General features: G+C 40.2%; 1 protein-coding gene, 1 long non-coding RNA gene and 1 pseudogene across 5 annotated transcripts in view; 2 read left to right on the top strand and 1 right to left on the bottom strand.

The window, feature by feature from the left end:
• The window catches only part of CAV1 (caveolin 1), a 33,641-nt gene extending 17,608 nt beyond the window's left edge, over positions 1 to 16,033 (bottom strand). The window contains exons 1-2 of one of the 3 annotated variants that reach the window (XM_067746797.1): positions 15,882 to 16,033; positions 14,326 to 14,490 (exon numbers count right to left, since the gene is read on the bottom strand). In XM_067746797.1, the coding sequence (XP_067602898.1) occupies positions 14,326 to 14,490; positions 15,882 to 15,911 (195 nt within the window). In that variant the 5' untranslated portion in view covers positions 15,912 to 16,033. Of the gene's footprint in view, positions 1 to 14,325; positions 14,491 to 15,163; positions 15,293 to 15,881 lie in introns of those variants that run through there. The other 2 variants (XM_067746799.1, XM_067746798.1) reach the window with 2 other exon arrangements.
• LOC137229220 (uncharacterized) overlaps positions 1 to 26,381 on the top strand; it is a 379,962-nt gene that overhangs the window by 121,360 nt on the left and 232,221 nt on the right. The window lies entirely within an intron of this gene.
• Positions 24,544 to 25,583, top strand: LOC137229215 (mitochondrial carrier homolog 2-like; annotated as a pseudogene).

The following is a 26,381-nucleotide window of genomic DNA, read 5'->3' as shown; positions in this document are numbered from 1 at the left end:
TAAAAGACCACTGGTCTAAAGTCACAAAACAGCCACCCTTTGCAGAAGCCACACTCTCTCATGAGTTTAAATCACAATAGGGATTTATACAAGCTGCAAAATTGTGTGACTATGCAATGTGTAGGAGGGATTGGATGGGCAGGCTTGCCATAAAGATAATGTTTGATACTGACCTTTTGGTACATACAATGCATGCATTTTGTAGTATTCTACTTTCAGATGTTTACCACTTGCATTCTCAACCACTGTTAACACAATGCCACATCAACTCCTCTTTGCCCCCAAACAAACCAGGTATCCTGCAGGAATAGAGGAAAGTGTTCATACATATGCTTGTGCTTAATTATGAGACTGTGTCAGTATTCTTATACACCAAATTGTAGCTGTAGAGGTAGAAGGATTTGAGAAGCTACATAGACAAGTAATTTAACACACTACTCTTACAGAACAACCTCTTGTGACACATTCTTGGGATTAACTGCTCTGATTACTTGGAATTTCTTCTCCCATGTAACCTAACTTTTCTTTTTTTTTTCAACTAACCCCTTCCTCCTTTTTCCTTGTCCTGAATGGTGATTGTGGCTGAGCAGTATTTGCCTTGTTAAGTCTCATAAGAACCTAGCAGTAACTAAAGGCAGTTGTCATTTTATGTTCACTTTCAACTCTTCTAACAAACTGCCAGACAAAACAGTCCCTCCCCAGCCCTACCTGGGTGTTTCTCTTCATCTTTTATCTCCTTCCTTTTGCTCTTCCCTAGGATCTTTCCAGCATCTCTACCTCCTTATAAGATCAAAACAGATCCTATATTTAATAAGTCTGACCAATAGCAAATAAAGTAGAGAATCTTGTCTGTGACATTTTTGTTTTTTTTGGATTAATTCTCCTTTTGATTCCATTCATTGTGCTTCCTTTAAAATATCATTAAATTATTGAGATGTTTAATGTTCAGACACAATTGATAGACTTAGTTTTGGTCCCCTATTGCTCAAGGGGTGTGGAGCATGATGGATTCATTTAAGGGTGTGTTTACAATAGTGATTCTCACCCAGGAGATCTTGGTCCCTTAGGGGCTGTGGAATTATTACAAAGGGTTTCCATATCCGTTGTGTTTACCAAGCATCTTGATTTTCCACATCACAAGCACCCACAGAAATGACAACCCTCTCCTGATATTTTCTTATTTTTCATATATTTACCTATTTGTTTCCCGCTTAATAGCTATACGTTTTATTCCTAGTCTTTTAACATTATCTTACTTTGTATTGGTTTTTATCTTATTTTTATGGGCTATTTGTAATTTGCCAAAAATCACTTTGATGTTATTTTTTATATATGTTAATAAGGTCATTGTAATTGGTGTCATTTGTAAGTTGAGAGTCCTCTTTAACTTGTTCATTCCAGTCATTGATAAAGCATTAAATGTGCTACGACTGTGGTCTTGGCTGTATATTAGATATCAGTCACACCTAAAATTCACATTACACATCATCACCCTTTTTTAATGGCAACTTTCTAGTCCTACCTATGCTTAACTGAATAATGACCCTGATTTCCTATACTTAGCTTATTGATGAGAAAACTATTTGGGGTCAAATTGACACATCTTACTCTTATCCTTATTATAGTAAATCAACCTCCTATCATGGGAAATGATAGAAAGAAGCATATCTGGAAAAGGAGCTAACATTCATTTCACTTGGCCCAGACATCAATAATGAAACAAATGATGTCTGACCCCTTCTAGAAACATTTAAGTGTTTTGCTTGTTTTTTGTTTTTATTCTTCTGAGAAGAGATCTGAGATCTCTGACAGACCACCTATGAGGTACAAACTTCTATGCTTTTGAAATAGTGGATACCACATCCCAGCTAGTAAAATCTCAGATCTCTGTGTACTTAATATCTAGAAGTAATAAAGCGAAAGAATAGGAAGAAGAGGCTTGGGTTTCTCAAAGCTGTTGTCTCCTTTAGGCTTTGAGAAAGGTTTTAGATTTTTCTTCAGAACTGTCTCCGGACCTAGTCATTTCTCTGATGTTTGCATTTGTCCAAAGGTATATGGGGAGTCTGACAGGGAGTCCTTCTACCCCTCTCTTGGCAAGGGAGCTCTCATGTGGCCTGAGACCCAACTCTCAGCCTTCATACTTCTGGCCCCAGGGGGCAGTGCCAAGCAGCAGCAATGGCATCTTTTGGCATTCTAGGAATCTGCTTGCCCTGCCTGCAAGATACTTAGGAGATTAGCCTTATTCTGCAGGCCCTGGGAAGTCATCCAGGTGCCTCAGCCTGCTTATTGGAAGGCTCAGGAGAGATGTATCTATGTCCTCTTCAAACTGGAGATTAAAACATTCTAAATAATAAATTTATATACATATTAGAGCAGGTTGTCTCTTTACCTTAGTAAACAGAGTGAATGTTTTTGGATTTCTTTCTTAATTATTTGGATATGTTTTTCCTTATAAGGCTTTAAATGTGGCAGCTGCAGAGAAAAGGAGCAAAGGAATACACTCAATGACATAATCCTACTGTCTTTTAGCTCACTGAAGACATTCAATTACTTAAAAAAGAAATTTCAGTTTCTTTGCAGCAGATTCAATTTGGCATCCATTTTCTTTCTTTCTTTCTTTTTTTTTTTTTTACTAAAGTACATGCATATTTTTCTTTAATTGGTCTTTTTGCATGTCCACTTTTCCTCTAGACATGAAGTTTTGTTTTGTTTTTTTTTTAACATTTTTATGGGAGTATAATTGCTTTACAATGGTGTGTTAGTTTCTGCTTTATAACAAAGTGAATCAGTTATGCATATACATATATCCCCATATCTCCTCCCTCTTGCGTCTCCCTCCCTCCCACCTTCCCTATCCCACCCTTCTAGCTGGTCACAAAGCACCGAGCTGATCTCCCTGTGCTATGCGACTGCTTCCCACTAGCTATCTATTTTACATTTGGTAGTGTATATATGTCCATATATACACTACCACTCTCTCATTTTGTCCCAGCTTACCCTTCCCCCTCCCCGTGTCCTCAAGTCCATTCTCTAGTAGGTCTGCGTCTTTATTCCCATCTTGCCCCTAGGTTCTTCGTGGCCATTTTTTGTTTTTAGATTCCATATATATGTGTTAGCATACGGTATTTGTTTTTCTCTTTCTGACTTACTTTGCTCTGTATGACAGACTCTAGGTCCATCCACCTCACTACAAATAACTCAATTTCGTTTATTTTTATGGCTGAGCAATACTCCATTGTATATATGGAGTATGTCATATATATACTTCTTTATCATAATAAAGAAGTATATATACTTCTTTATCAATTCATCTGTCGATGGGCACTTAGGTTGCTTCCATGTCCTGGCTATTGTAAACAGAGCTGCAATGAACATTGTGGTACATGACTCTTTTTGAATTACGGTTTTCTCTGAGTATATGCCCAGTAGTTAGATTGCTGGATCATATGGTAATTCTATTTTTAGTTTTTTAAGGAACCTCCATACTGTTCTCCATAGTGGCTGTATCAATTTACGTTCCCACCAACAGTGCAAGAGGGTTCCCTTTTCTCCACACCCTCTCCAGCATTTGTTGTTTGTAGATTTTTTGATGATGTTGGCATCCATTTTCTGACAGCAGACTCCGTGTGGGGCCCTGGGTGGGCACTGGGCAGCCACAGTCCTGGGGCCACCAGGGGCCACTGTTCTGTCTTGAAGGACTTGCATATGATGTGGGAAGAGAAGAGGGGAGAGAGGCATGGGGATAGAGAAGCAGAATGCTTAGAGGGCTTTGATACATGCTAAAATAGAAACAAAAACAGAATGTGGTGGGAGCCAAGAAAAGAGATGACCAGTTCTGATGAGGGCAGTCAGGGAAGGCTGACAGAGGCCCAGATATCTGAGGTGAGCCTTGGTGGATGGCTGTGGTTCTGTCAGGCAGGCTCTGGTGCACAAGGATGCATGGCAGGATCCATGCATAGTGCAGAGTAAGTGCTTCCTAAATATTTGCTGAATGGCCTTTCTAGGGAGCACCTATCTGAGAATGACTCTCATTCCTACCTTTATAACTAGAATAATAGGCTTACCCAAAACATTTTGGTGAACTGGTGGTTATTAACCATTTTAGACAAACAATTTCTCTCCCTACTAAAAAGCCTGACACTTAAGAACAAGTGAGAAAGAGGGCTCTGTTGACCTAACCAAAATAACTGGCAATGAAATCCAATGAATGCAGTTGCATTTCCTTGACACGTTTTGGTATGCCCACTTCCAGCTATATATTATTATTACTAATATAGAAAAAAACAGTGAGCCATGATTGATGGAACATTTTAATTGTTCTTCTGAGAGATTAATGGTACGTTGTAAAAATGCACTGTTCCTTACTTCTGGTATTTGTTTTTGAGAACAAATATGTAGTTATTAGGGAGGAAGTCTCATAGAAACTACTTTCAGGATTAAATAGGCATTTCTCCCACTAGCATAAAACTAAGATTTTTCTCAATTGTTTCCTATTTTTACAATGTATTGCTGTAATGGCACGAATATCTGTAGAAACTGGACAGAAAAATTGAGAACCTTAAATGAAGCTATTAGATGCAAAGTGCCTGTCAGGACCTGCTTCATTTTCTCACACCTAGCCCTCCCTGCACATCCAGGCAGGATCAGCTGCAGCCCAGGAGCTGTGGCCAACCTGGGCAGTCAGCGTGCTTTAAAGACTCAGGTAATTCAACACAAGCCAGCATTGCAGCTTGTCTGGTCCTGAGTGTGTGTTCCACTTCTAATCACTGGGACACATCCCCACTTTGTACCCCACTTCTGTCTCTGGGATTTGACCCTCCCTGCCTTGTTGGGAGCTCACCCAACTTGCATATTTCTTGAGGTGTGTGGGGTTTTATCTTGGTCTTTACGTTGGTCCTTCCTCCTCCTTTCCCAACTCACCTACCAGGATCTAAAGTCTGACCTTAGAACTGTAGGCCTGTCACTCCCAAAACAGACCATGTCTGGAATCCCCCTGCCGAATGCTGCTCAGCCACTCTGAGAACACAGTCATGTCTTTCCTCACTATGGAGACACCACTGTCTGCTTGGATCATGATCTATTACAGAGAGGCACTGGAGCACAGTGGTTAAGAACCCTGGTCCTGGGGTCTAACTGTCTGGGTTCAAATTCTGAGTGTACCATTTCCTACCTATGAAATCCTGAGCAAATGGTCAGGTCTGAATCTGCTTATCTGCCAGATGAATATAACTGAAAATGATAGCACCTCCTCAAAGGGCCGTTGGAGGAGTAAGTAAAATAATCTGTGCCAGCAAGCTAGCCTGTAGAAAGTGCTGGAGGAAGGCTTCCATGTCCCACCTGCACATTTGGCATCCCTTGGTTTGCCCCGTTGTACTGAAGTTAGCCCTTTCTGTTAGCAGATGTCATATCTCATCAGGTCACTTCCTGGCCTAAAAACACCTCTGTGGGTTGCTGTGGCCTACACAGGGACAGGTGCTTTGACTGGGCACAGAAGGTCATGCAGATCTGGCTCCTGCTTGTGTCCCTTGCTCTGGCTACACTGACCTGCCACTGGTGCCCAGAACATGTTAGGTGCCCTCAGGTCTCTGTACCTTTGCTCCTGCTGCTCCCTCTGCTGGCATCCCTTTCCTGCCACACATGCCTGGTGCTCAGCCTTGGAGATTGTTGAGAACTCTCTGCTTTGTGTCCAACTATAGCGCATCCCTAAGTTACAGTGACCTCACTCAGATTTGTTTATATATTTGCTTTCCTGATAAACTCTTCAGGGCAGGAGCTGAGAATTAATACTCAATCAATGCCTGAACCTGATCATGTCATCAGACATGACAGCACCGTGCAAAGCAATGGATGTGGGGGGCTCCTGGAGTTGGCACGTGCAAAGCCCAGTCCAGCACAGGGTGGGTGGCAGGGCAGGGAGAAGGGGCCTTGTTGTCCTTTCTTTGTCTTTGCTTCTTTTCCTCCCAGTTTCCTACTTTCTCACTACTTGGGTTCAGAAATCAGAATCTTTCTCAGTTCTTCATTATAAATGAGAAACCGTAATTGTGTTTGATGCCTACATCAGTGAGACGACCCGGTATAATCTCAGGATGCAATTTATCTTTTTACATAGAATCTATCAATGTCCATTTGTATTATAATGTCCTTGCTGGGCTCAAGAAAGGTTTAAATACTGAATGCACCTTTTAAAATTTTCACTTTTAAATTGCTATGAAATAATATATTAAGCACACACATACACCATCAAAACTTATTTAAGCCTTCTCAAAATTAAAAATGCCTGCGTCTTAATTACCTAAATAACTAACAGTGGCTAAAGGGAAGCTCAGTTGTGTCTTTAGGAATATGTACTTCCCCTGCTATGAAATAATGACCAACAAGAGACATCTTCTCAAGGTTTAATAAAGAAAACAAAATGTATTTTATATCTAAAACATCAGCATAGGAGAGGCAGGAAATATGTATTCTGTGCAGGTGTAAATCTGTTCTACCAATTAAATTCCCTTGGTAGTTGCTCAGTACATGGATCATGCAGATTTCCTTTAAGACAAAATTAAAAGCACTTCCCCACTCTAAACAATGGCTCATGTGAAAGCATGCCATTTTATGTTTCCTGGACTAACTGAAAAAAATTAAAACTATTTTAAACATTTTAATCTTTGATTGAGTAGTTGACAAAATATGTGATGGAAGGATGTCAGTTTCATTAACCCTGTGTTGCAGGGAAAGAAACTAAGGTCTGAGGGTAGAGTAGATTGGCACTTAAGAGCAACTCCTCCAAGTTATGGCCAATGAAGGATAGGAGAGAGGTGACACTGGAGACTGGAGAGGAAAGAAAAGCATGACATTCTTAAATGGAAATTTTGCCCATTTTGCTAAAAAAATAGTGCAAGTAGGGACTTCCAATGTATTTCAGGTACAGGAATCAGTGACAGGTCATTGCCAATTCATTCATGACCATATAATTTTTCTTCCAAACTGGGACAATTCTGAGAATGAAAGGGACATTGTTAATAATTAATTATAATTAATAATTAAAAATAATTAATAGTTATTCAGGATAGCTATTGACCATTATTAACTTGCCTGCATGGGACAACCTAGAACATATGGCCACCCCACCCCTAGGCCACTCTGAGGCTCTAAGCTTGCAGTGGGCTGTAAGCCCAAGTGGCCTCAAGGGATGGAGGACCACTGAGCAAGGCTGACTTGGGAACCCTCTATGGTGTTTCAGAACTCCTTGGCAGAGTTTAAACTGGCCTAACCTTCAAGTGTTCTTCTGGCAGGAGGAACATCTAGAATTACATAGTGTGACTGAACTGTTCTCTTAGGGTAGAACCATTCAAGTGTATATCTTGAAGCCAGCCTTGGGTACAATAATTTCTAAACCTGACTTCACAATCTAGGGAGCTTAGAGGCCCTAGATTAGGCCCCATCCCTAGATACTCTAGTTTAGTAACTATGTAGTGGGCCTAGGCATCTGTATTTTTAAAAATTCCTGTGATGATTCTGATGCTCGGGTGAATATGAGAGCCCTCTTGGGTTTGTAAAGAGGATATGAGGTTTTAAAATGGTTGAAAATTTTAAATTTTCAATAGGATGATTAAAAGTCAAGCAACAATATGGGAAGGGAGAATATTAGAGAAGAACTGAAATATTTTCTATAAGTTAATTATAATTTTTATAGGACCCAAACAGGGTCAAATTGTTTAAAAAATATATGTTCCTTTGGTGTTTTCCTAAATAAAAGTGGTACATTGGACTCTAAAATATATATATATATATTACATATTTTATATATATATATATATATATATAATAAATATATGTTCCTTATTTTCCCCTAGCCTTACTTACTGGCTCAGGAACAATTCGAGGCATTAGAGATGAGGCATGTTTTAAACTATGCCCTAAAGATTTTAAGATTTTACCATACAGTAGAATTTGGTAAAGGAATTTCAGCAAAAGTTTTCAAAGGAAACTGCAATGAAGAGAGACAAGGAAGATAGTCATAAACTCTTTGTGGGCAGTACTCACATCTATCTTTGTTCCATATTGTAGTGCATGGCACATAATAGATATATAGTAATCATTTATTGAAAGGTGAATGGGTTTGGGAGGGGAATGCTATTATATGAGAATGACTCTCATTCTTTTCTTTATAGTTAGAGAAACTGAAGCATGGAAACATAAAATAGCTTGCTCAAAATATTTTTAAGGCTGGTGTTTATTAGCTTTGAATAGTTAAACAAGTTTGCTTTTTGCTTATGAGCTCCACTCTCAGGGACTGCTGAGGAAGAGAAATCTGTTGCCCTGACATCCTTCCCCCTCCTTCCTTGGTGTCCCACACATATGGGACTAGACACTTTCTAGTTTGGCCCTTAGGTTGAAACCAAAACTGATCTGATTATTATGTGCATGCCTTTTCTTGATTTTTAAAGAAACAGAATTTTGTGTCTATATATTTAAGAATCGTTAACATTCAAGTTTTAAAAAAGAAAGTTAACAAAAGTCACAAAAATTTCTTTTCTTGGCACAGTACTCTTTCTACTCTGTCCAGGTGCCTCTGAGCACCTGTGGTTAAGCATATTTCTAGGGGCTAAGGGCTACCTTTTTAGAAAACTTCTTTTAACAAAAGTATAGCATGCAAATCTTTTTCTCCAGGGCCTTAGTGTATAGTAACTTAGATAGTATACATAGGGTCCAGAGAGTGGAAGACGAGTGTGTGTTTCTTGGCCTAAACCATCTTTGTATGAAAATAACAGCCCTACCCTTTTCCCGCTGCAAATCTGGCCAGGAGGATCATGAAAGGGCCCAGGAGCCCATAGCCCAGTGCACACAGCCCTATTCTTCTAGGGATCAGCTCACTCTGGATATTTCATCATAGAGAACAATAACTTACGGTTAAAAGTAGGGCAAACTAAAAAGCAGTTTAATTTAGAATATGAAAGTGTCTGTTATTTTATGAACTTGAGTGGGCAGGATGCATAAGCAGGTGGTTTTTGAAGTTATTGGACTTTCCAGATGCAATAGTTTGCAGCTGCTCTTACTTCAAACCCCTTTAAAAGGTAGCCAGCACTGCTGTCGATTGGAAGAATAACCCACATCATGAACTTTTTCATAATTCAAGAATATTTGGTGTATCTTATCTTAAATTTTAATAAATAATATGAAATTTTATTCAGTTAGAACCAAAGTTGAGCTAATTCTTCAAGTTTTTTGGACAACAATTTGGAGGTGGAGAAAGAAAAAATACTTTCTTTTAATAAGCATTTAAAAGGTATGTCACTGTTGACTGAAATTGAAAGTGTTTCAGATGGTTATGAATGAATAATGTCCCCCATTTTAATATTGTTATTTGCTCAGTGATGTGAGAATAATTTCCCACCACACATGACCATAGTGCTCTTTTACAAGCTGGGGATTCTGAACTCCATGCATATTCTCATGTGTGGCAGAGTATTAGTCACCATCTTGTGAGGCTATCTCCTAAACAAACAAATAAGCAAAACCAATTCCAACAGAAGAGACTATTAACATGGCGCTGAGTGCTTTGGGCCAGCCTGACCTTTTAAATCTTATGCTTTGATTATATCAAGCAAACATGAAATTTAAAATCTCTGTTATATTAATATTAATTACTAGTTGCTCTAGAATGCTTTATAGTTGAAAGGGATCATGGAGGCATTAGGCCGTTATTTTGAAACCCAAACTGATTACCCTGCGCATCCCTTTTCTTGACTGCTAAAGAAAATTTTGTATCTGTGTATATTTAAGAATCATTAATTCAAATTTTAGGAAAGAAAGATACAAATGCGTATTTTTATTTTTAACAAAGATCTCCTCTCAGATGTACTGATTTGTCTCAGAGCTAGGCTCAGAATCATCTCAGCTCATTTCTCCTCTCATGACAATAATCCATGAAAATCACATAATCTTATCTATTCATGCCTTATGTTATATTTCAAAATATCTGTTTTGGACACTAACCATGTGAAAACGTGGATAGAAATTTAAACTTTTTTAACCCTTAAGTTTCTCTTAATGTTAAAAAAAGGAACTGGGAATTGGAGGTTAACCTGGTAACCATTACATTCTCTTCCAATTCTAAAATTCTGTCATTTTGCACCTATATGGTTTTATTCCCAGTGCCACTGCATATTGTTCTTCTCATTTCATGTCCAGACCATGATGCAATTACATCGTAACTGTTTGCTCCTCATCCAGACTGGCTATCTTTTATTACATCCTGTACCTTAACCAGTCATCTTCCAAAGAGCCCACCTTCATCATGTCATTCTAAGCTTGAAGTCTTCTTGGCTTCCCACTGCTGACATGATAAAGTTCAAACTTATCAGGAGTACTGGATTCAGGATTCTATCATCTGGCCACGATCAGTCGTTTCATCTCTATGACCTACCACTATGCCACATGAACTCTAATTTCAGTCAAAATGGGCTGCTAAACCTCCAGACTTATGCCCTGTGTGTGACATTCCCATCTCCATGCCTTGTCATTTAGAATTACCTCCTGTACTTTTCTCAGCTATTTGCATTCCATCTGTCGATTATGACCCAACTCACATTGCACCTCCTTCATGCCCTTCTCCATTAAACTATCTATAATGCATCCTTCTCTCACCCTAATGCCCTATCCAAGTAGGGTCTCCCTAACACTTAATATCAGTACCATTCACTTTCAAAAAAACTTTATTGAGGAATAATTGACAAATATAATATTTAAAGTGTACAACATGATGACTTGATATACATCCATATTGTAAATGATTACCAAGATCAAGATAATTAATGATTCACTTTTAAATAAACTTTTTATTATGCAATATTCAATACTACTTACTTTTGATTTATTATAGTGTATATTTGGTATATTTCCAAAATGATAATGAGAAACCTTATGATAGAGACTGCATAAAAGCGCATGCCAGTTGAAAAAGAAAGTGAAAATTCAAACCCATATGTGAGAGAGAATAAGTAACACGGATTAATGAAACTTAAAAATCTAGTTATATGTTTCCTGGCAAATAAAAAAAGGACCAATTAGATAGCATTTGGAAGTGACTTACTGTTGTGATATTGTGTGTGTGTGTGTATGTATGTGTGTGTGTATTTTTAATCTGTATGCATCTTGTCTTCACTAACTCTAATCTTTGTGATTTCTAGGACTTATTTTAGGAATTACACTTTGTAGTACGTAGCACAGTGTCTAGTCTAGCATATGATGAGTTTAACAAATTGATTGATGGCTAATGTGATATCAGAATCATAAATTTGAAGTCATTTTCTTTATTAGAAAATCAAAATAGTACATAATAAACATATGAATGAAATGTGAGCATAAGAAAACATAGAAATCTCAGAGGGAGAATGGACAGTCTGAAGGTATGACCATTTTAATTAGAAGAAATTTTAAAAAGCGTTCATAACTTACTCTTTTTTTTCGATAAATGTCTATACAGACATCTCATAATATGGTGTAGCAAACCTTTAGTGAAATAAGAAACCAACTTTATTGGAACTAAATTGTTCAGTCTAATTTATGTCATTATCACTAGTGGAATAGGTGATAATACTCTACCTTCTTGAAGTATAAAATCACAACACATCCATCTTCTGAGTTTTCTTCCCTACCCTAAATAGCTGTTTTATGGGACTAAAAGGATACTGTGCAGATACACTATGCTGCTCCTCACACTGTCCATCAGTGTTTCATTTCATCTCCATCTACAAGTTTCTAAACTTGATATGGGGACATTTTTAATATAGAGAGAATGAACACTCTAGTCCTCTGCTGTCCAATAGTAATTTCCATGAAGGTGGAAGTGTTCTAAATCTGTGCTGTCCACTACAGTAGCTACTAGCCTTAAGTGCTGAGAACTCAAAATGTAGCTAGTGTGACCGAAGACTGTATTTTAAATTGTATTTAATGTTAATTACTTGGAATTTAAATTGAAATAGCCAAAAGTGGTTAGTGACTATAGAATCGGACAGAATTGGCAGCTTTTACAGAGCTGCTTGCTTTTAGAACAGACCTTTTCTTACCTGATTTGGTAACTCTAACAGTAGGTTCAGTTGGCCACTGTTTCTTTATTATCATGTGAAGTTTTAAGCTACCATGCATTAAGCGTGAAGCTTTGGGTGTCTTTATTATTTTAAGAAGTCTGTGTAATCAAAAGTAAAATTTAGAGAAATTTATTATTTACTGTCTCGGTAACATGGAGAGGATCATCACTGTTTCTATCATTAGATTTGTGCTTGGATTCAAAGAAAAAAAAAATTATAAAATAGGAGTCTCCACTGGGTGTAGGCCCCCTTTCCTGGCCCTACTGGCAGATGTACTCTTTGCGTCTCTCTTTGCAGGGCATTCTCTGAAGGCCTCTTTAAGCAAGACATCTGAGTAAGTGGGCCTACCAAATTCTTCTCGAGGTAGATTTTTTCTGTCTGATTGTCTTGTTTTGCTCACAGTTCTATGAGCAAGTGGGTGGAGTTTGCTTTCTCTAGGCCAGCAGAAGCTTGTTCTAACTCTTCCTTTTAATTTCTTTAATATGAGGATCCCCACACTTGCTCTTTGAAATGCTATTATGTGAACTATTTCCTCTAAGTCTGTTATGCCTTTTTTCCATTTGTGTTGAAGTCTCTTTTCCCACTGGGGCCTTTCTTTCTCAACTTAGTCATGCTATGTGTGGAGACCCACATCTACACTGCTGGCTTCTCTGACTCATCCTGGGAGGTTCACTTGCTTCAGGAATCCCACTCAACGCTGCAGTGGAACAACAGGGAGGCTCTAATGAAGCTAGGCCCTTCTGAAATCTGCATCTTTTCCTGGCACTTTTCCTTCTTGTCCAAAGCTACATGAGAAGGGAAACAAGCAAAAATGCCCTTTCCTCCTTTAAGGCAATGTTTTTAGTAAATAGTTTTTAGCAATTCTAATTTCCAGTTTATAAGCTATTTTTGTTATTGCTGCTGCTTTTAAATATTCCATAATCTGGTTAGTAGAAAAGCCTGCTAAGGCTCCAATTTTCCTTTTTCCTCCACCAGCAAGCCAAGAGAGTCAATTCTGACAGTTACATTTTCCTTCCAGTTGCAGATTAAATTGTTCCCCTTTTTGAAATATATTATTCATAAATGTGAACAGTCTCTGAACTATGGCCCCTCCCATCCTGGATAGGAGGCTGCGTGGGCGGAAACTGCTCATCCACCCCATTGGCTGCTCTGGGGGTCTTCACACTTTAATCTTCCAGGCCAGGAATTTCCTTGGTCATCCCCCTTCCTGAAAGAAAACCCTCTGCCAAGGATGGCTCAGGCCTATGATTTCCCAATCAAGATGGGTTTAAGCAACAAATTCCTCTGATGAGATTTCTTCAAAGGGTCAAAGTTGAGTAACATAATCATAATCAAAAAGTGACCATCCAGTCAGATCTAAGTTTAGCCAATACCCATTCAGTTAACCTATTTTTAATCTCACCAAGCACATCCTTAAAGTATGAAAAGGAACTCCAACCTGAACATCCCATTAGCTCAGGGAAGGCTTACCCAAGCAGTCACTAAAGAGGCAACTTTCCACACCTAACTAGAGGTCTATAGGAGAAATCAAAAGGCACATATTATTTTGGTTGTGTAACTATGCATAGCTGTGTACAAGCGCCATGTTTTTCCAGTTAAATACCCTTCATATAAATATTAAATATTTGATTCTATTCTGTATATATATGTGTGTATATATATAAATATATATATACATACACACACATATATATATATTTCATCTTTAGTCAGAAGTATTTCTACCTACTTTGTTATTTTTAAGAAAATCACTTCAGGTTATCTTAATTTTAGCTGAGGGAACCTGCTCACTTAGTATTCCGGTTGTCACCTTTGGCACAAGACCTTACCAAATGATCTCACTGCTTAATTCTATATACAGTGGAGAGCCACCCTTCACTTAGACTTTCAACCTGAAAACGGAAAAAGGGTGACCTGCAGCGCAAACATCTCACCCTCTCAAGGAGTGTGGGGCTGTCTCTTGCTGAGATCCAGAGGTTCATTTGCCAGGAGAAGGGTGCAGTTAAACGAACTCTTACAAAACTCAAGTTAGCTAAATTCCAGCTGAACTAACCGGCAGGAGTGGGGAGGGGAGATGTGACATTTCTGACAACCGCGGGAGTTCCCGCACATCAAGCCCAGAAAATGGTGAGTGTGTGGCAAAGACAGGGAAAGATACACAGGCTGCTGGCCAGAGGAGAGCTGTCCCAGCCCTCTCAGTGTCTTCTCGGGGCACATCCCTTCCTTGCTGGCCGCCTCACCTTACCTTGACCACGTCGTCGTTGAGATGCTTGGGGTCGCGGTTGACCAGGTCGATCTCCTTGGTGTGCGCGTCGTACACTTGCTTCTCGTTCATCTCTTCTGCCATGGCCTTGTTGTTGGGCTTGTAGATGTTGCCCTGTTCCCGGATGGGAACAGTGTAGAGATGTCCCTGCGCAGGGCGGACGGCCAGGAGGGGGAGGGTGGCACCGGCGGTAGGAAGAAAATTTCAAAAACAAAAACCGGCGATCAGAAAAGTCAGCCTAGTAGCGCGGCAAACCTCGAGGCTCAAAATCGAACTAACCGCTTCGGAAGCGGTGGCTCCGCGCACAGTAAACTCCTTGGAGCCGCAAGCTTTTTAAGAGGATCGAGGAGAGGACACCACACCCCTCGGTACCAGGCAGGGAGCTCCTGCCTCCCCCGCCCACCACCGCCAGGGGTCAGGGCAGACCCCGCCGTGCGGTCCGCCCCGGCCTCAGCCCTGTGCACGCCCTGCCCGCGGCACCCCGCGGAGACCCCCGCAGGGGAGAAGACCAGACTTCCGACTTTTCTCCAGCCCCTCTCTCCGCCACGCCACCCTCTACCCGAGCTCTTCACCTGTTCCCGTCCCTGGCCTCCATTTCCCTTCTCTCCATAATCCCTTCTAGCTTCATCCTTAAGACCCAGCTGGAACCCCCCGACCCATGGAACATCCTCCGCACCTGTCCGCGTCCCCCACCCTCCCTTTGCAGTCTCTGTACCTGCGCAGCTCCCACCACTCCCCTGGTGCTCACAATCCCGCATCCCCCATCTTTGGGTCGAGCCAAGTGTCAGACCCTCCTAAGCTCTCTAGAACGGTATCTAACCTGCACAACCCCCCGGCCCACCCTCAGGTCACTCCCAGGCTGCCGGCCGGTCGCTGAACGGCGGCTGAGTTTGGGAAAATGAGGTCTCGACACCCAGGCGGAGACCGAGCGCCGAGAGGTGGTTGGAAGGGCGGGGGGGGGGGGGGGGGAGTGGTAGTTAGGGGGAGGGGAGGTCCGCTCCTCTCCAGACACCCCTGCCAGGCGCCGAGATGCAGGAAGAGTTCTTGAGGTGGCCCAAGAGCTTTGGAAAGTGCAAACAAGACGCGCGCTGTCGCCCCGGCCAGCCGGTTCAGGCGCCTTGTTCTTGTCCCCAAGACTGCGAGTGAATGAGCTCCCACCCTCTGCTCTGGCTCTCTGCCTCCCAGAAGACTGGGGCCGGACCGTGGGGGTCCCGCAATAAGGCAGTGCCCCTGAGCCATTCAGAAACGCGCCCTCGGTCTGGCAGACCCAACTTGAGGACCCCGACGACCCCCTTCTCCGCGATCCTCTAGCTTAGGGGCTCCCTTGACCCCCTTCCTAACAGGAAAACATAAAACATTCCTGCCTCCTCTTCACCTCCCCGCCCAGACCCATTCCTCAGCAATGCCAGGGGAGAGGAGTGCTCCGACGTCGAGAGAGGGCTGAGGCAAGCAAAGCAGTCGGAATATTTGGAGTGGGTGATAGCAGAAGCAGCACTTCTTGCGCGCCGCGATACCGGAGCACACCCACCCGAGCCTACCTCTGAGTCTACGTATTTGCCCCCCGACATTCTGGCCCGTGGCTGGATGAAGGCTCTGAGGAGATTTCCCTGGGCTGTGATTTAAGGGAACTGAGAAAGGAAGATCTTGTATTGTATGGGGGTGGGGGGGTGGGGAGGCTCTGGCGGGGGTGGGGGGGGCGGTGGCTGGGAGGGAGCCTCCTGGCTCTCCGCCAAGGGTTTGTTCTGCTCGCGGTTGGCCGGGATGTGTGCTGCGCCGGGTCTAGGCACATCCCCAAGGTTTTGGCAGCAGAGGGCGGGGAGCGCTCGCAAGGAATAAAGAGCAATGAGAAAGTGTTTTCACCGTCTGGGCTGCTTGGGCAGATATTTTAAACCTGGGGCAACATTTTTCCAACTATAAGCCACTGAGAGGCGTCCGGGCAGGGGAGCTAATGTTTTCGCAGTGCATCATCCCAGCAGGGGTGGGGAGTGGAGGAAGTCGACTGCCTGCAGAGATGCCCAGTATGGGCAACCGAGCTTCTTAAAGAATTCTGCCCTGTTCTAAGCCTTTTCTTCTCATCGCCCACGTTCCATCGCTGCTTAAGACACAACTATCTCCCTGTTTCACAGAGGAAGGGATGAAAAATGACCCGGAACCTTTAGGTGCATTTCACATCTAAACACAAGGAAGGAATCTGTGTGGGTGCGTGTGTGGTGTGCTTTTGGTGACACTGGTTTACATCTAGTCTGTGTGGATGGAAACTTGGAGAAGCAGGCATGCAGAATTTAACATTTACCAACCGCTTCTGAAATGTCTCTCAAATGCTTTGAAATAAGAAATAAAAATGTTTAACTCTTCTATTGATTCATTACTTTTTCCCCCCTGGAACTAAGGAAACAGGTGATGCCATATTTACAAAATACATAAAATATTTACAATTGTACAAATATTTAATTGGAGTTTCAAGTTTACCAGAGAAGTTTTTTTTTTTTAAGTGCTTGGCTGTGAGTTAGAGGAGGCTTAGTTTTTCTAGTAATTGATTAGAATTTTTAAAAAAGTTGTTAGCAATGAAAATATTTTATCTGTTCCTAAATCGGGATTTTCTTTACCTTATTATAAAGTGGCACAAGATGAATTGAGTAATAATCAGTCATTTTACTTTGGGGCAATAATAAGGAGATTCACTATCCTAAAACGGAAAGGACATTTTGCATTATGTTCCACATACGATCGAAAGTCAAATTATGATTTGAAATGAAAAAGCTGGTACTATACCTGAAAGGGCACAGGATACATTAAAAATACTGGCAGTCTAGAAGAGGGAAAATGGGGATGGACACAAAAGGAGGAGGAGAAAGGGAATTAGAGGATGGAACTCCTAGAGTTGATTATCAAGGTGGAGAGAAGACATAAACATATGAAAGAGAATGACAAAGCACAGGTTTTTGTTATTGTTGATAGCAGAAAGGCAATACAGTTTTTGGAGAAAAGATCAATTTCAACTAGATGGCAGAGAAAATGTCACAAATGTTGGCATGACTTTACTTATGCTGACTAGTCATCATTAGAATACTAAAGATCTTCCCAAAGTTGGGTTTTCTTAATTTTACTTCTGCCAAATTGCATTTCTAAATGCTTTGAACAGATTACATGTTAACAAACATAATATTCTAGAAAAGGGAGGTGTCAGGCTCAGTGTGTTGTGTAGTGCCTAGTCTACCTCTAATGATTGCGAAAAGATTGCTATTCCTCTAACTCCTTCATAAAAATGTTGGCTGCAAAGCAGTTGAGTTTTGTTCTATGGAAAAATGTGGAAGCTGTTTCCCATCTTTTGTTATTCAGTCTTCAGCTGCAGTGAGTAATCTTGACTGTGAAAAAAGTCAACAGGAACAGGGAGAGAGCATGTCCTGCATTCCAGCAAGGAATGGACTTTGTGGGGAGGCCTGTGAGTGAATGCTTAACTAGCACTCAAAGGAGGGAAAGCAGCCTCCCTGGGGAAGTCCACCCCAAAGTCAGCACAGCACATGGAATCATAATGATCAGTGAAGCGTTGTCAATGCCAAAATGAATTCCTAATGAGAAGAAAAACCACAAACTCTTCATTAACCTGCCCCAACAAGAAGCTGGCACCAAAGAGAAACAGATCATATTCTGGTTATAATAGCTGATTGGGATAACTGGCTCCATCCAACTTCATGAGATACAAAGAAAAGATGAAGTAGAAGACTGTTAGCAGAGATTTGAAATGAATAGATGATGTAAAGAGATATATATATTTTTTGATACCCACAGATATAACTTTAGGCTTAGAGGCAAGTTAATAACTTCTCCAAATCATTTACTAAAAAAAAAAAAAAATGGGTAAATGGCAACTCATTTGCCCTCTACGTTTTTTTTTTTAGAAAGCAGCCTTAAAGGTCAGCTCATGCATTATATGTTACTATATAGAGAGCTGAAAGGACACAGGTCATCAAACCGGCCGTCTTCGAAATAAGGAAACTGAAGTTTAAATACATGAAAATGATGTGTTCTTAAGGAGTTTTGTGGGGCAATGAAACATTTTAAAATTCATAAATAACTATAGCACCTGTTAACAACTTGCGGGGCGTGGGATTCTTAAGTAGTGTAATGAGGACGGCTGTGGCAGTACTGTGACGTTTGTTGCCTTTCGTGTTCTCTCATCTCTTTCTCTAGGCTCCCTAACCCCTGAGCACAGCTTCCTCTTCCCATCCCTTCCACCCTAGGTCCTCTTCATACTCTCAGCTGGCTTCATCTCATTCCCACTCCAGGATTAGGAGTCTAAGGTTTGACCGCTTATAATGATATGAAGGTTTAAAAAAGCAGTCATCTTTCCAAGATTTCTCAACACTCAGAAGCTTGATACTGCCCAAATGTGCCTTTGTTGATGAGTTCAAAAAAGTGAGTGTAGCTTAGATTATAATAAGAATTATCACTAGGTGTGATATAAAAACAATTTAATAACTAGTATGGCAGAGCCACCAAGCAGTCATTCTAGGCTTGAGTCACAGCTCTGGATCTGTGCCTTAGTGTCCTGCCAGCTAGCTGCTGGCTTATTGGGAGTTGGGGGCCCTTGGGAGAAGGACAGGAGGGGAGGGAGTACATTTTAGAGCAGTGACTATTTATACACAAGTACATAAATGGCAATATTTTTACAATCTGTGTTTCAGCTGAGTATTTACCCTGTTTTCACCATCACCACCTCTCATACCTTCCCCTATTCACCCTCATAACCCAGATCCCATTCAGGCCTTCTTCCCATACCTGCCATACCTTCTTCCATACCTTCCATTTTATACATGGAAAGAAATGGCTTTCTAGAAGAAGACTTTGCCTCATCACCCAGTCCCTTCCTATCCCTGTTCTGGTTTGAAGGCCTCACTGGAATCTTCCTCAGTTTGAGGAATTCATTGGTCTTTACATTTTGACTCTCTTAAATGATTTTTTTCTATTTATTTTCTTAAAAAAAAAAAGGACAACTATTTCTACATCTTAAAAATCTGATCAAGATGGCTGAAAAAGTATTCTTTTTATACTGTTTCTTTAAATTAGCTTTACTTTCTTTATTTGTAAAATGAAAAATATAATTGACGTCTACCCAAGAGGGGTGCTGTGAACATTCAATGAGGTGATGCATTTAAACCACTGAGGATACTGCCTAAATCAAAACAGATGCTAGGGTTAAGGAGACAAATTTCAGTCCACAGATTCAGGATTGAAATAAGTGTATTTTCTTTTATAGTATTTTTATTGTAAAATAGTTCAACCATCTAAGATATACCAAATAGTGTAATGAACACTCACCATAAGCCTGATCAAATACTTTTGTTTTGCCTGGTTTGCTTCAGATTTTTAAAGTGGAAAACATAGATATTATTCTGGTCTCCTGTGAGGCATAACTTTCTCTTTTATTAATAACTGAACTTAATGTCTTTTACAAACCCCATTCCTTCAGGTGGCAGAACCTTCACCTCAATCAAGTCCTAGTTTCTTCCATTTTGTTAAGGTTGTATTGCATCTAAGTTCCAGGGGCTTATTGCCAAGGAGTCTCAGGGTGGGTCTGTGGAGGAGAGTCTCTTCCTTAGTTGTACATCTTGGATCTGCTGATAGGTACGTATCCTGTCTGTCATTGGTCCGTTCAGGATGCTGCTATAATGTCCTCATGCTGATTCAATATGACCCTTAGGGCTAGAGACACCTTTTGCTACTTCTGTCCTTTTCTTGGGGCTCTGTGTAAGTCTGATGAATCTGGGTGGGCAGGCCTGATGCAGCATCATGGAGCCTCCTATGGTAAATGTGGTGTAGAGAACAGAATAAATGCCCTACCACCGTGCAGAGGAACTCTAGAGGGTTGCTATCTATACAGGCCCTACTCAGAAGCAGGAGGCACAAGTACTTCTGCTCTCAGATCCTCTTTTATCTGGGTTCATGCTAGGGATACACATGTGTCAAAAATTACTTTATTTTCCTAATTTTGTCTCCCTTGAGCAGGAAGCCTTGCTCATATATCACTCAATTTCTTTAATGCCCTGAATTCCCCCAGGACCAAGGCTTTTGGAATCAAGAGAAGCCTTATCTCTGCTTTTTCGTTGTAATAATCCTTCCCTAGGTATGGTGGAAGGTGAGGTAGGGGAAGGCTCCATGGGCATCCAGAAAAGAACATCAGTAAACATTTCAAAAGTGTCATCATTCACTAGTTTTCCTCTTTCCCTTGGAGGGGGAATTAGATGAAGCTAGTCAAAAGGTACAAACTTCCAGTTATAAGAGTAATAGAGATGTAATGTGTGAGTGATAAACATAATTAACGCTGCTGTATGTTATATATGAAAATTGTTAAAAGAGTAAATCTTGAGTTCTCATCACAAGGAAAAACCTTTTTTTCCTATTTCTTTAATTTTATATATATAGTAAATGATGAATGTTCACTGAACTTATTGGGATAATCATTTCATGATGTATGTATCATCATGCTATATACCTTAAACTTATGTAGTGCTGTGTATCGATTATATCTCAATAAACTGGAAGAAAACATAATCCTGGTAAGATTTTGCTGGTGACATATAAGATCTATCTGGTTTTTCTGAATTATAACAAACCCTCAAATTCAAATTCCAAATATGTAACTTTAGAACTTCTGCCAACATTTATATTTCATTGATAGCCTTATATTAAGGCTTATATCCTTCTAATTAGCTCAAAATATTGATGGTGGAATAATATCTTTAGCCTTTAGCTTTTACTGTATCAGTTTACTATATAATTTTCCTGTAAAATCTTTGTTATTCAAGACCAAATCAATCTGACTGATTATTCAGTATTATTGAAATAAGTTTAATTCTTGGGAAAAGTTTTGAGTAGGAAATCTTGTGTAGAAAAGTACAATTCTTGTCTGTGTCCTAAGTAAAATTGGTAAAAATATAGTTGTAAGTACTAAATCAGTACAGATGACTATGTCTGAATTCACAACAGCTAATTAAAAGCAAAAGATGCAGTGAACTGGTTCTTTCTTTGTCATCATATATCTAACACATATTTTAAAATTGAATTTTAGGGTGTATCAATTATTGCTACAATAATTCAGCACAAATAAAGTACTACAAAGCTCAGTGGTTCTAAAGAACAACCATTTATTTTCACAGATTCATGGGTTGGCTTGGCTGGGGCTCAGCTGGTCTAGGCTGGGATGGCTGGGGCAACTCTGCTTCCCATGGCAGGCCTGTGCTGGCTCTGCTCCGTATGTCTCTCACCCTCCTTGGATCAGCAAGCTAGTTAGGGCAGGTTCTTCTCATGCTCCAAGGAGCAGCAGAGGCACAAGAGACAAGATAAAATGTGCAAGACTTCTAGAAGCCTACACTTGGAAATGACATACTGACACTTCTGTCCTTTTCTGTTGGCCAAGGCAAGTCATATGACTCAGCCCAAAGTCAAGGGACTGACAAGTAAATCCCACCAAGATGAGGCCAAGGTGAGGGTGTGAATGCAGCAAGATGTGAGAAGCCCAAATCTACATCACCTGTGTGTGGTCTTCAGCGACTGGCTTTCAATTTTTCACGTTTTAATCTAATTTCTGCGATATACCCTTTGCTATCTTTTATTTCATTCTCAGAAAGCTTTACATATGTTTTAAAAATCTTTGTATTAAACAGTTGGTAACAACAATAACTAAATCTCTTAATCTTACATTAAATGCAAATTTTCTATATGAGGATTCTCAAATACAATGCTTGACAGAGGGCCTCAGATCAAGGGGCCCAGCAGGTCACAAAATAAATTCTCTTGGCTTTAAGCAGAATATGATTTTCAAAGCAGCTGACAATCTACCTTACTTTCAAAAATTAGGCCATCTTATTGTCATCGTCATTATTATTGTTCCGGATTTAGAACTCAATATGATGAAACTTGTGATTTTTCCTTGAAAATGCAGCGAAATTTTGTCTCTAAGAGTAGGTATTCAAAATCTACAGACTTCCTTTTTCTTTTATATGTAAATTTTTCCTTGAGTTTTTCCCCCATAAATTACATTAAAAACAAAATCATAATACAATCTGATTTGTCAGCATACAAGTAAATCTAAATATTGAGAAAATGCTAAATGTAAGCAAACACAAATCACATTGAATTCTTTCTTATTTGTGCTAAAATTCCAGGTTCAGTTCATCATTTCATCATGATAGCAGTGCTCTACCTACCTTGACTATTTTAATAACTGGATAATAGCCCTACCAAAATAATTGTTCCAACATTTATTAAAGAGAGGAAGTCTTAGTCCAAACACTGATATAATCAAGGAATAATATGTTCAGAAAACGTGAAAAGAGAGGTAAAAATTTCAACATTTGGCTCATTTTGTTTTTTACCTAGGTAGATTTATATAAATAATAAAAGTAATGCTAATTACAGTCCTAACTAACCCAAGATTGAAAATGTTTAATATGAGGCTCGGGCATAGCAATGTTTCAGAAAAATTGGTGTCAAGTGGTGAGCCAGATTGCTACATAACATCTAGTTGAGAGAAGCAGAATTTTAGATATGTGGACGATGACTACATTTCCTTCTATTCAAGTGAAACAAAATTCTGATCACCCTTTATAAATATGGAAACTCCATAAATCTTATTCAAAGTGTGACTAACTCTCAGCAAACCTAATAGGACAACAAAATGTAATATAATGTATAATGTAATATAATATATATCTGAGATAAATGGCATTTTATAGTATACTAGTAGAGTGTTTGAACAGCCTACAAGTAAATCTAAATTTAGAACATCACATATTTTATTTTAACAAATAATTAATTTAAAAATTCTATTTTAATGAAGTGATGAAGAACAAAAATGGTAGTAGTCCCTGAATACTACCATGAAATTATAAGGAGATATACACTGTAAAACTTTCATATTTTTCTTAAGTTAATGTAAATATTTGGGAGGAGTCCTTTACAAAAGCCCTTTGTTTTGTAACCAACCCATCTGGCTTTGTCAGAGCTCCATTATTTAACAAAGGAAACTCTCTTTCCTTTTGGCCCTTTCCCTAGTAAATAAACTATTTACCAGGAGTTGCTTTTACCTGGGGGAAATTTATGTCTACAACCACTCCCTTTGAGGCAACAATGCTTAATCATAAAATATTTCACTCTTCAAAAAGTATATATCAGTTCATATTGACCATTTATTAAGTGGTCTGGTCTTTATAGAGAACTTTACTTTCTTATAATTATATATTGAGTATATTGAAGGTTTTTTTTTTTTTTAACCAATTCCAGGGAAAATTTTGGTCTGTAACATGAGCTTTTGTACATACTGGAGGATGGGTTTAATTCGGCACTGCTGGCTTTGCTGTCAATCAGTTCAACTTACTTCAGAGGGAATGTGAATGTGTTTTAAACCTAGTATGGGGGATTATAGTTATGGGACAGACTGTAGAATCTTTCTTTTCTTTTTTCTTTTTTGATTGTGTTGGGTCTTCGTTACCGTGCACGGGCTTCTCATTGCGGTGGCTTCTCTTGCTGAGGAGCACGGGCTCTAGGCCCGGGGGCTTCAGTAGTTGTGGCTCTGGGGCATGTGGGATCTTCCCGGACAGGGCTCGAACCAGCGTCCCCTGAATTGACAGGCAGATTCTTAACCACTGCGCCACCAGTTAAGCCCTAGAATCTTTTCAGAGGGTCAAATAATCTCTCTTTCAGTTTCTTCTTTTCTCTGTCTTTAGCTACTTCATCTTCATCTCTCTCCATGTCTTACTCAAGCTAATTACTAGGGCCTTGCTACCCAAAGGGACCTGCAGCCTCACCAGCAGCATCAGCTGGAAGCTTGTTATAAACCAGAATCTCAGGTCCAATCCCAGATTTATTGAATTAGAATCTGCATTTTAACAAGATTGCCAGGTTATTCGTATGCACATTAAACTTTGAAAAGCAGCATTCTAGAGGAAACTTGAAAATGCTTATTCTCTGAAGGTGTTAGGGAGGTGTTAGGCAGAAGCTGGGCAGGGAGTGAGTGTGCGCACACGAGGGTGGGCCAGTGAACCCTGTGGCCCTGGCACATGATCCCAGACAGGCTCCGTTGCTTGGTGGCTCAGTCTGTATGTCCCTCAGTGGGTGCCATCATGGCGGACGCTACCAGTCAGGTGCTCCTGGGCTCTCGTCTCACCATCCTGTCCCAGCCGCTCTTGTATGTGAAGGTGGGATATGAGCCTCTTCCTCCAACAGTTGGACGAAATATTTAGGGGCGGCAAGTATGTCAGCTTCCTGGTCTTTTTTGTTAGGCTCAGCACATTGCAAACATCCATGGAAAGTATGGGTTGTGCACAGGCTTAACTCCAAGACTGTGTTCAGGGGTCCTTGGAACTGTGGTCCATGGTAAAGTTTTACAACATTACCAGTAGTGTGACAAGGTTGAGGAGTCATGATTTGGAAATGTACAGAAAGAAGTTTCATCTCTGACCGAGTTATCAAGGAGACAACTGGAGAGATGATGGCTTCTTCTGCTGCTCCTCTCATCACTCATCCCTTTCACGTGAGCACCCTGAGATCTATGGTACAATTCATTGGCAGAGAATCCAAGTACCATGGACTTTGTGACTCCATAGTAACTATCTATCAGGAAGAGGACATACTAGGATTTTTGTGGGTGTTATTCCTCGCCTCCTAGGTGACATCATTTCTTTGTGGCTCTGTAACTCAGTGGCCTACCTCATCAATGTCCTTGCACCAAACGGTGGGGTTTCCCCTATGAATGAAATGAGTTATTCCCTAGCTGTCACAGGATTTTTTTGCCAGTGTGTTGATCTATCCCTTTGTGCTTGTCTCTAATCTTATGGCTGTCAACAGCTGTGGGCTTGCTGATGGATGCCCTCCTTACTCCCCAATATATACTTCTTGGATAGATGGCTGGTGCCTGCTACAAAAAGAGGGAAATATGAGCCGAGGAAATAGCTTGTTTTTCCAGAAGGTCCCCTTTAGGAAGACTTATTGTTGTGACCTGAGAATGTCAATTTGAAGATGTGGGACAGGGACAGTGACATTTCTGTAGTCCCATATACACAGAATTATGGGAGAGAGTGTTGGTTTCTATACAGTGTGGAATGCTTTTTATTAAATAATCATTCAGTCTTGGGAAAATGAAAAAAAAGGCAGAAGTTATGTCAGCAAATAAACTAAAAAACAAAACAAAAAATCCTCATATATAAGAACCACGGATGAAGAAAAACCTCCACAAATACATGCATAACAGAGCTTGTACATCATCATAGGAAGAGCAGTAGTAAGGCAGCCTGGATGCCTTACAGGGAATCCCAACTCCGAAAAGGAAGTAACATACTATTAAAGAAATATTTGAAGGAAATTGAAGGAAGCATCATTTAAGGGGAAACCCTACAGGCTAAGTTGTCCAAGTTGCTTACAGGGAACTGGCAGTTCTTTGCATTTCTATAAACTGAAGTCTTCTTGGGATGTGAAATCAGGAATTACAAACTGGACAGCAGCCAGGATGGGTTTTTGTTGTTGTTGTTGTTGGTTTCTTTTTTTGCTTTGTTTGTTTGTTTGTTTGCTACGAAAGGAGTTGAGCTGTATTAAATTCTCCCATTAGCCACACCCAAAACGTGTTGGCTGTGGCAAGAGCTGAGGCAGCACTGGCCTTAGGGAGGGCTTCAAAGTAGCCCAAACCCACCCTGCACTAGAAGCGTGTCATGCTGGGCCAACTTCATTGAAGATTTTAAGACTGGGAGGATTTTCCTTTCCAATTCTGAATATTTCTTCAACTCTAAGAATCATGAAATCATGGAAATCTTTACATGAATCCCTAGTTCATCATGCAGCATAGAGACTGCCTGCATCTGATCTGTCTCATCATTCCAAAAGTTCTAACATGAAAAGTAGTTTATGATCTTTTTTGCCATTTCCTCTTGTTCAATATATTTAGGATCACAATTCTTTTTGCATGTGCCTACTCTAATAAAATTATCACTTAAGATGACCCCACTTAGTCTTTCTCTCTCTCAGAAAAAAAATAGTTTTAATAAAAT

Source organism: Pseudorca crassidens, chromosome 8 (genome assembly GCF_039906515.1).
Source record: "Pseudorca crassidens isolate mPseCra1 chromosome 8, mPseCra1.hap1, whole genome shotgun sequence".
Lineage (NCBI taxonomy): Eukaryota > Metazoa > Chordata > Mammalia > Artiodactyla > Delphinidae > Pseudorca > Pseudorca crassidens.
This window is presented reverse-complemented; position numbering and strand designations above follow the sequence as displayed.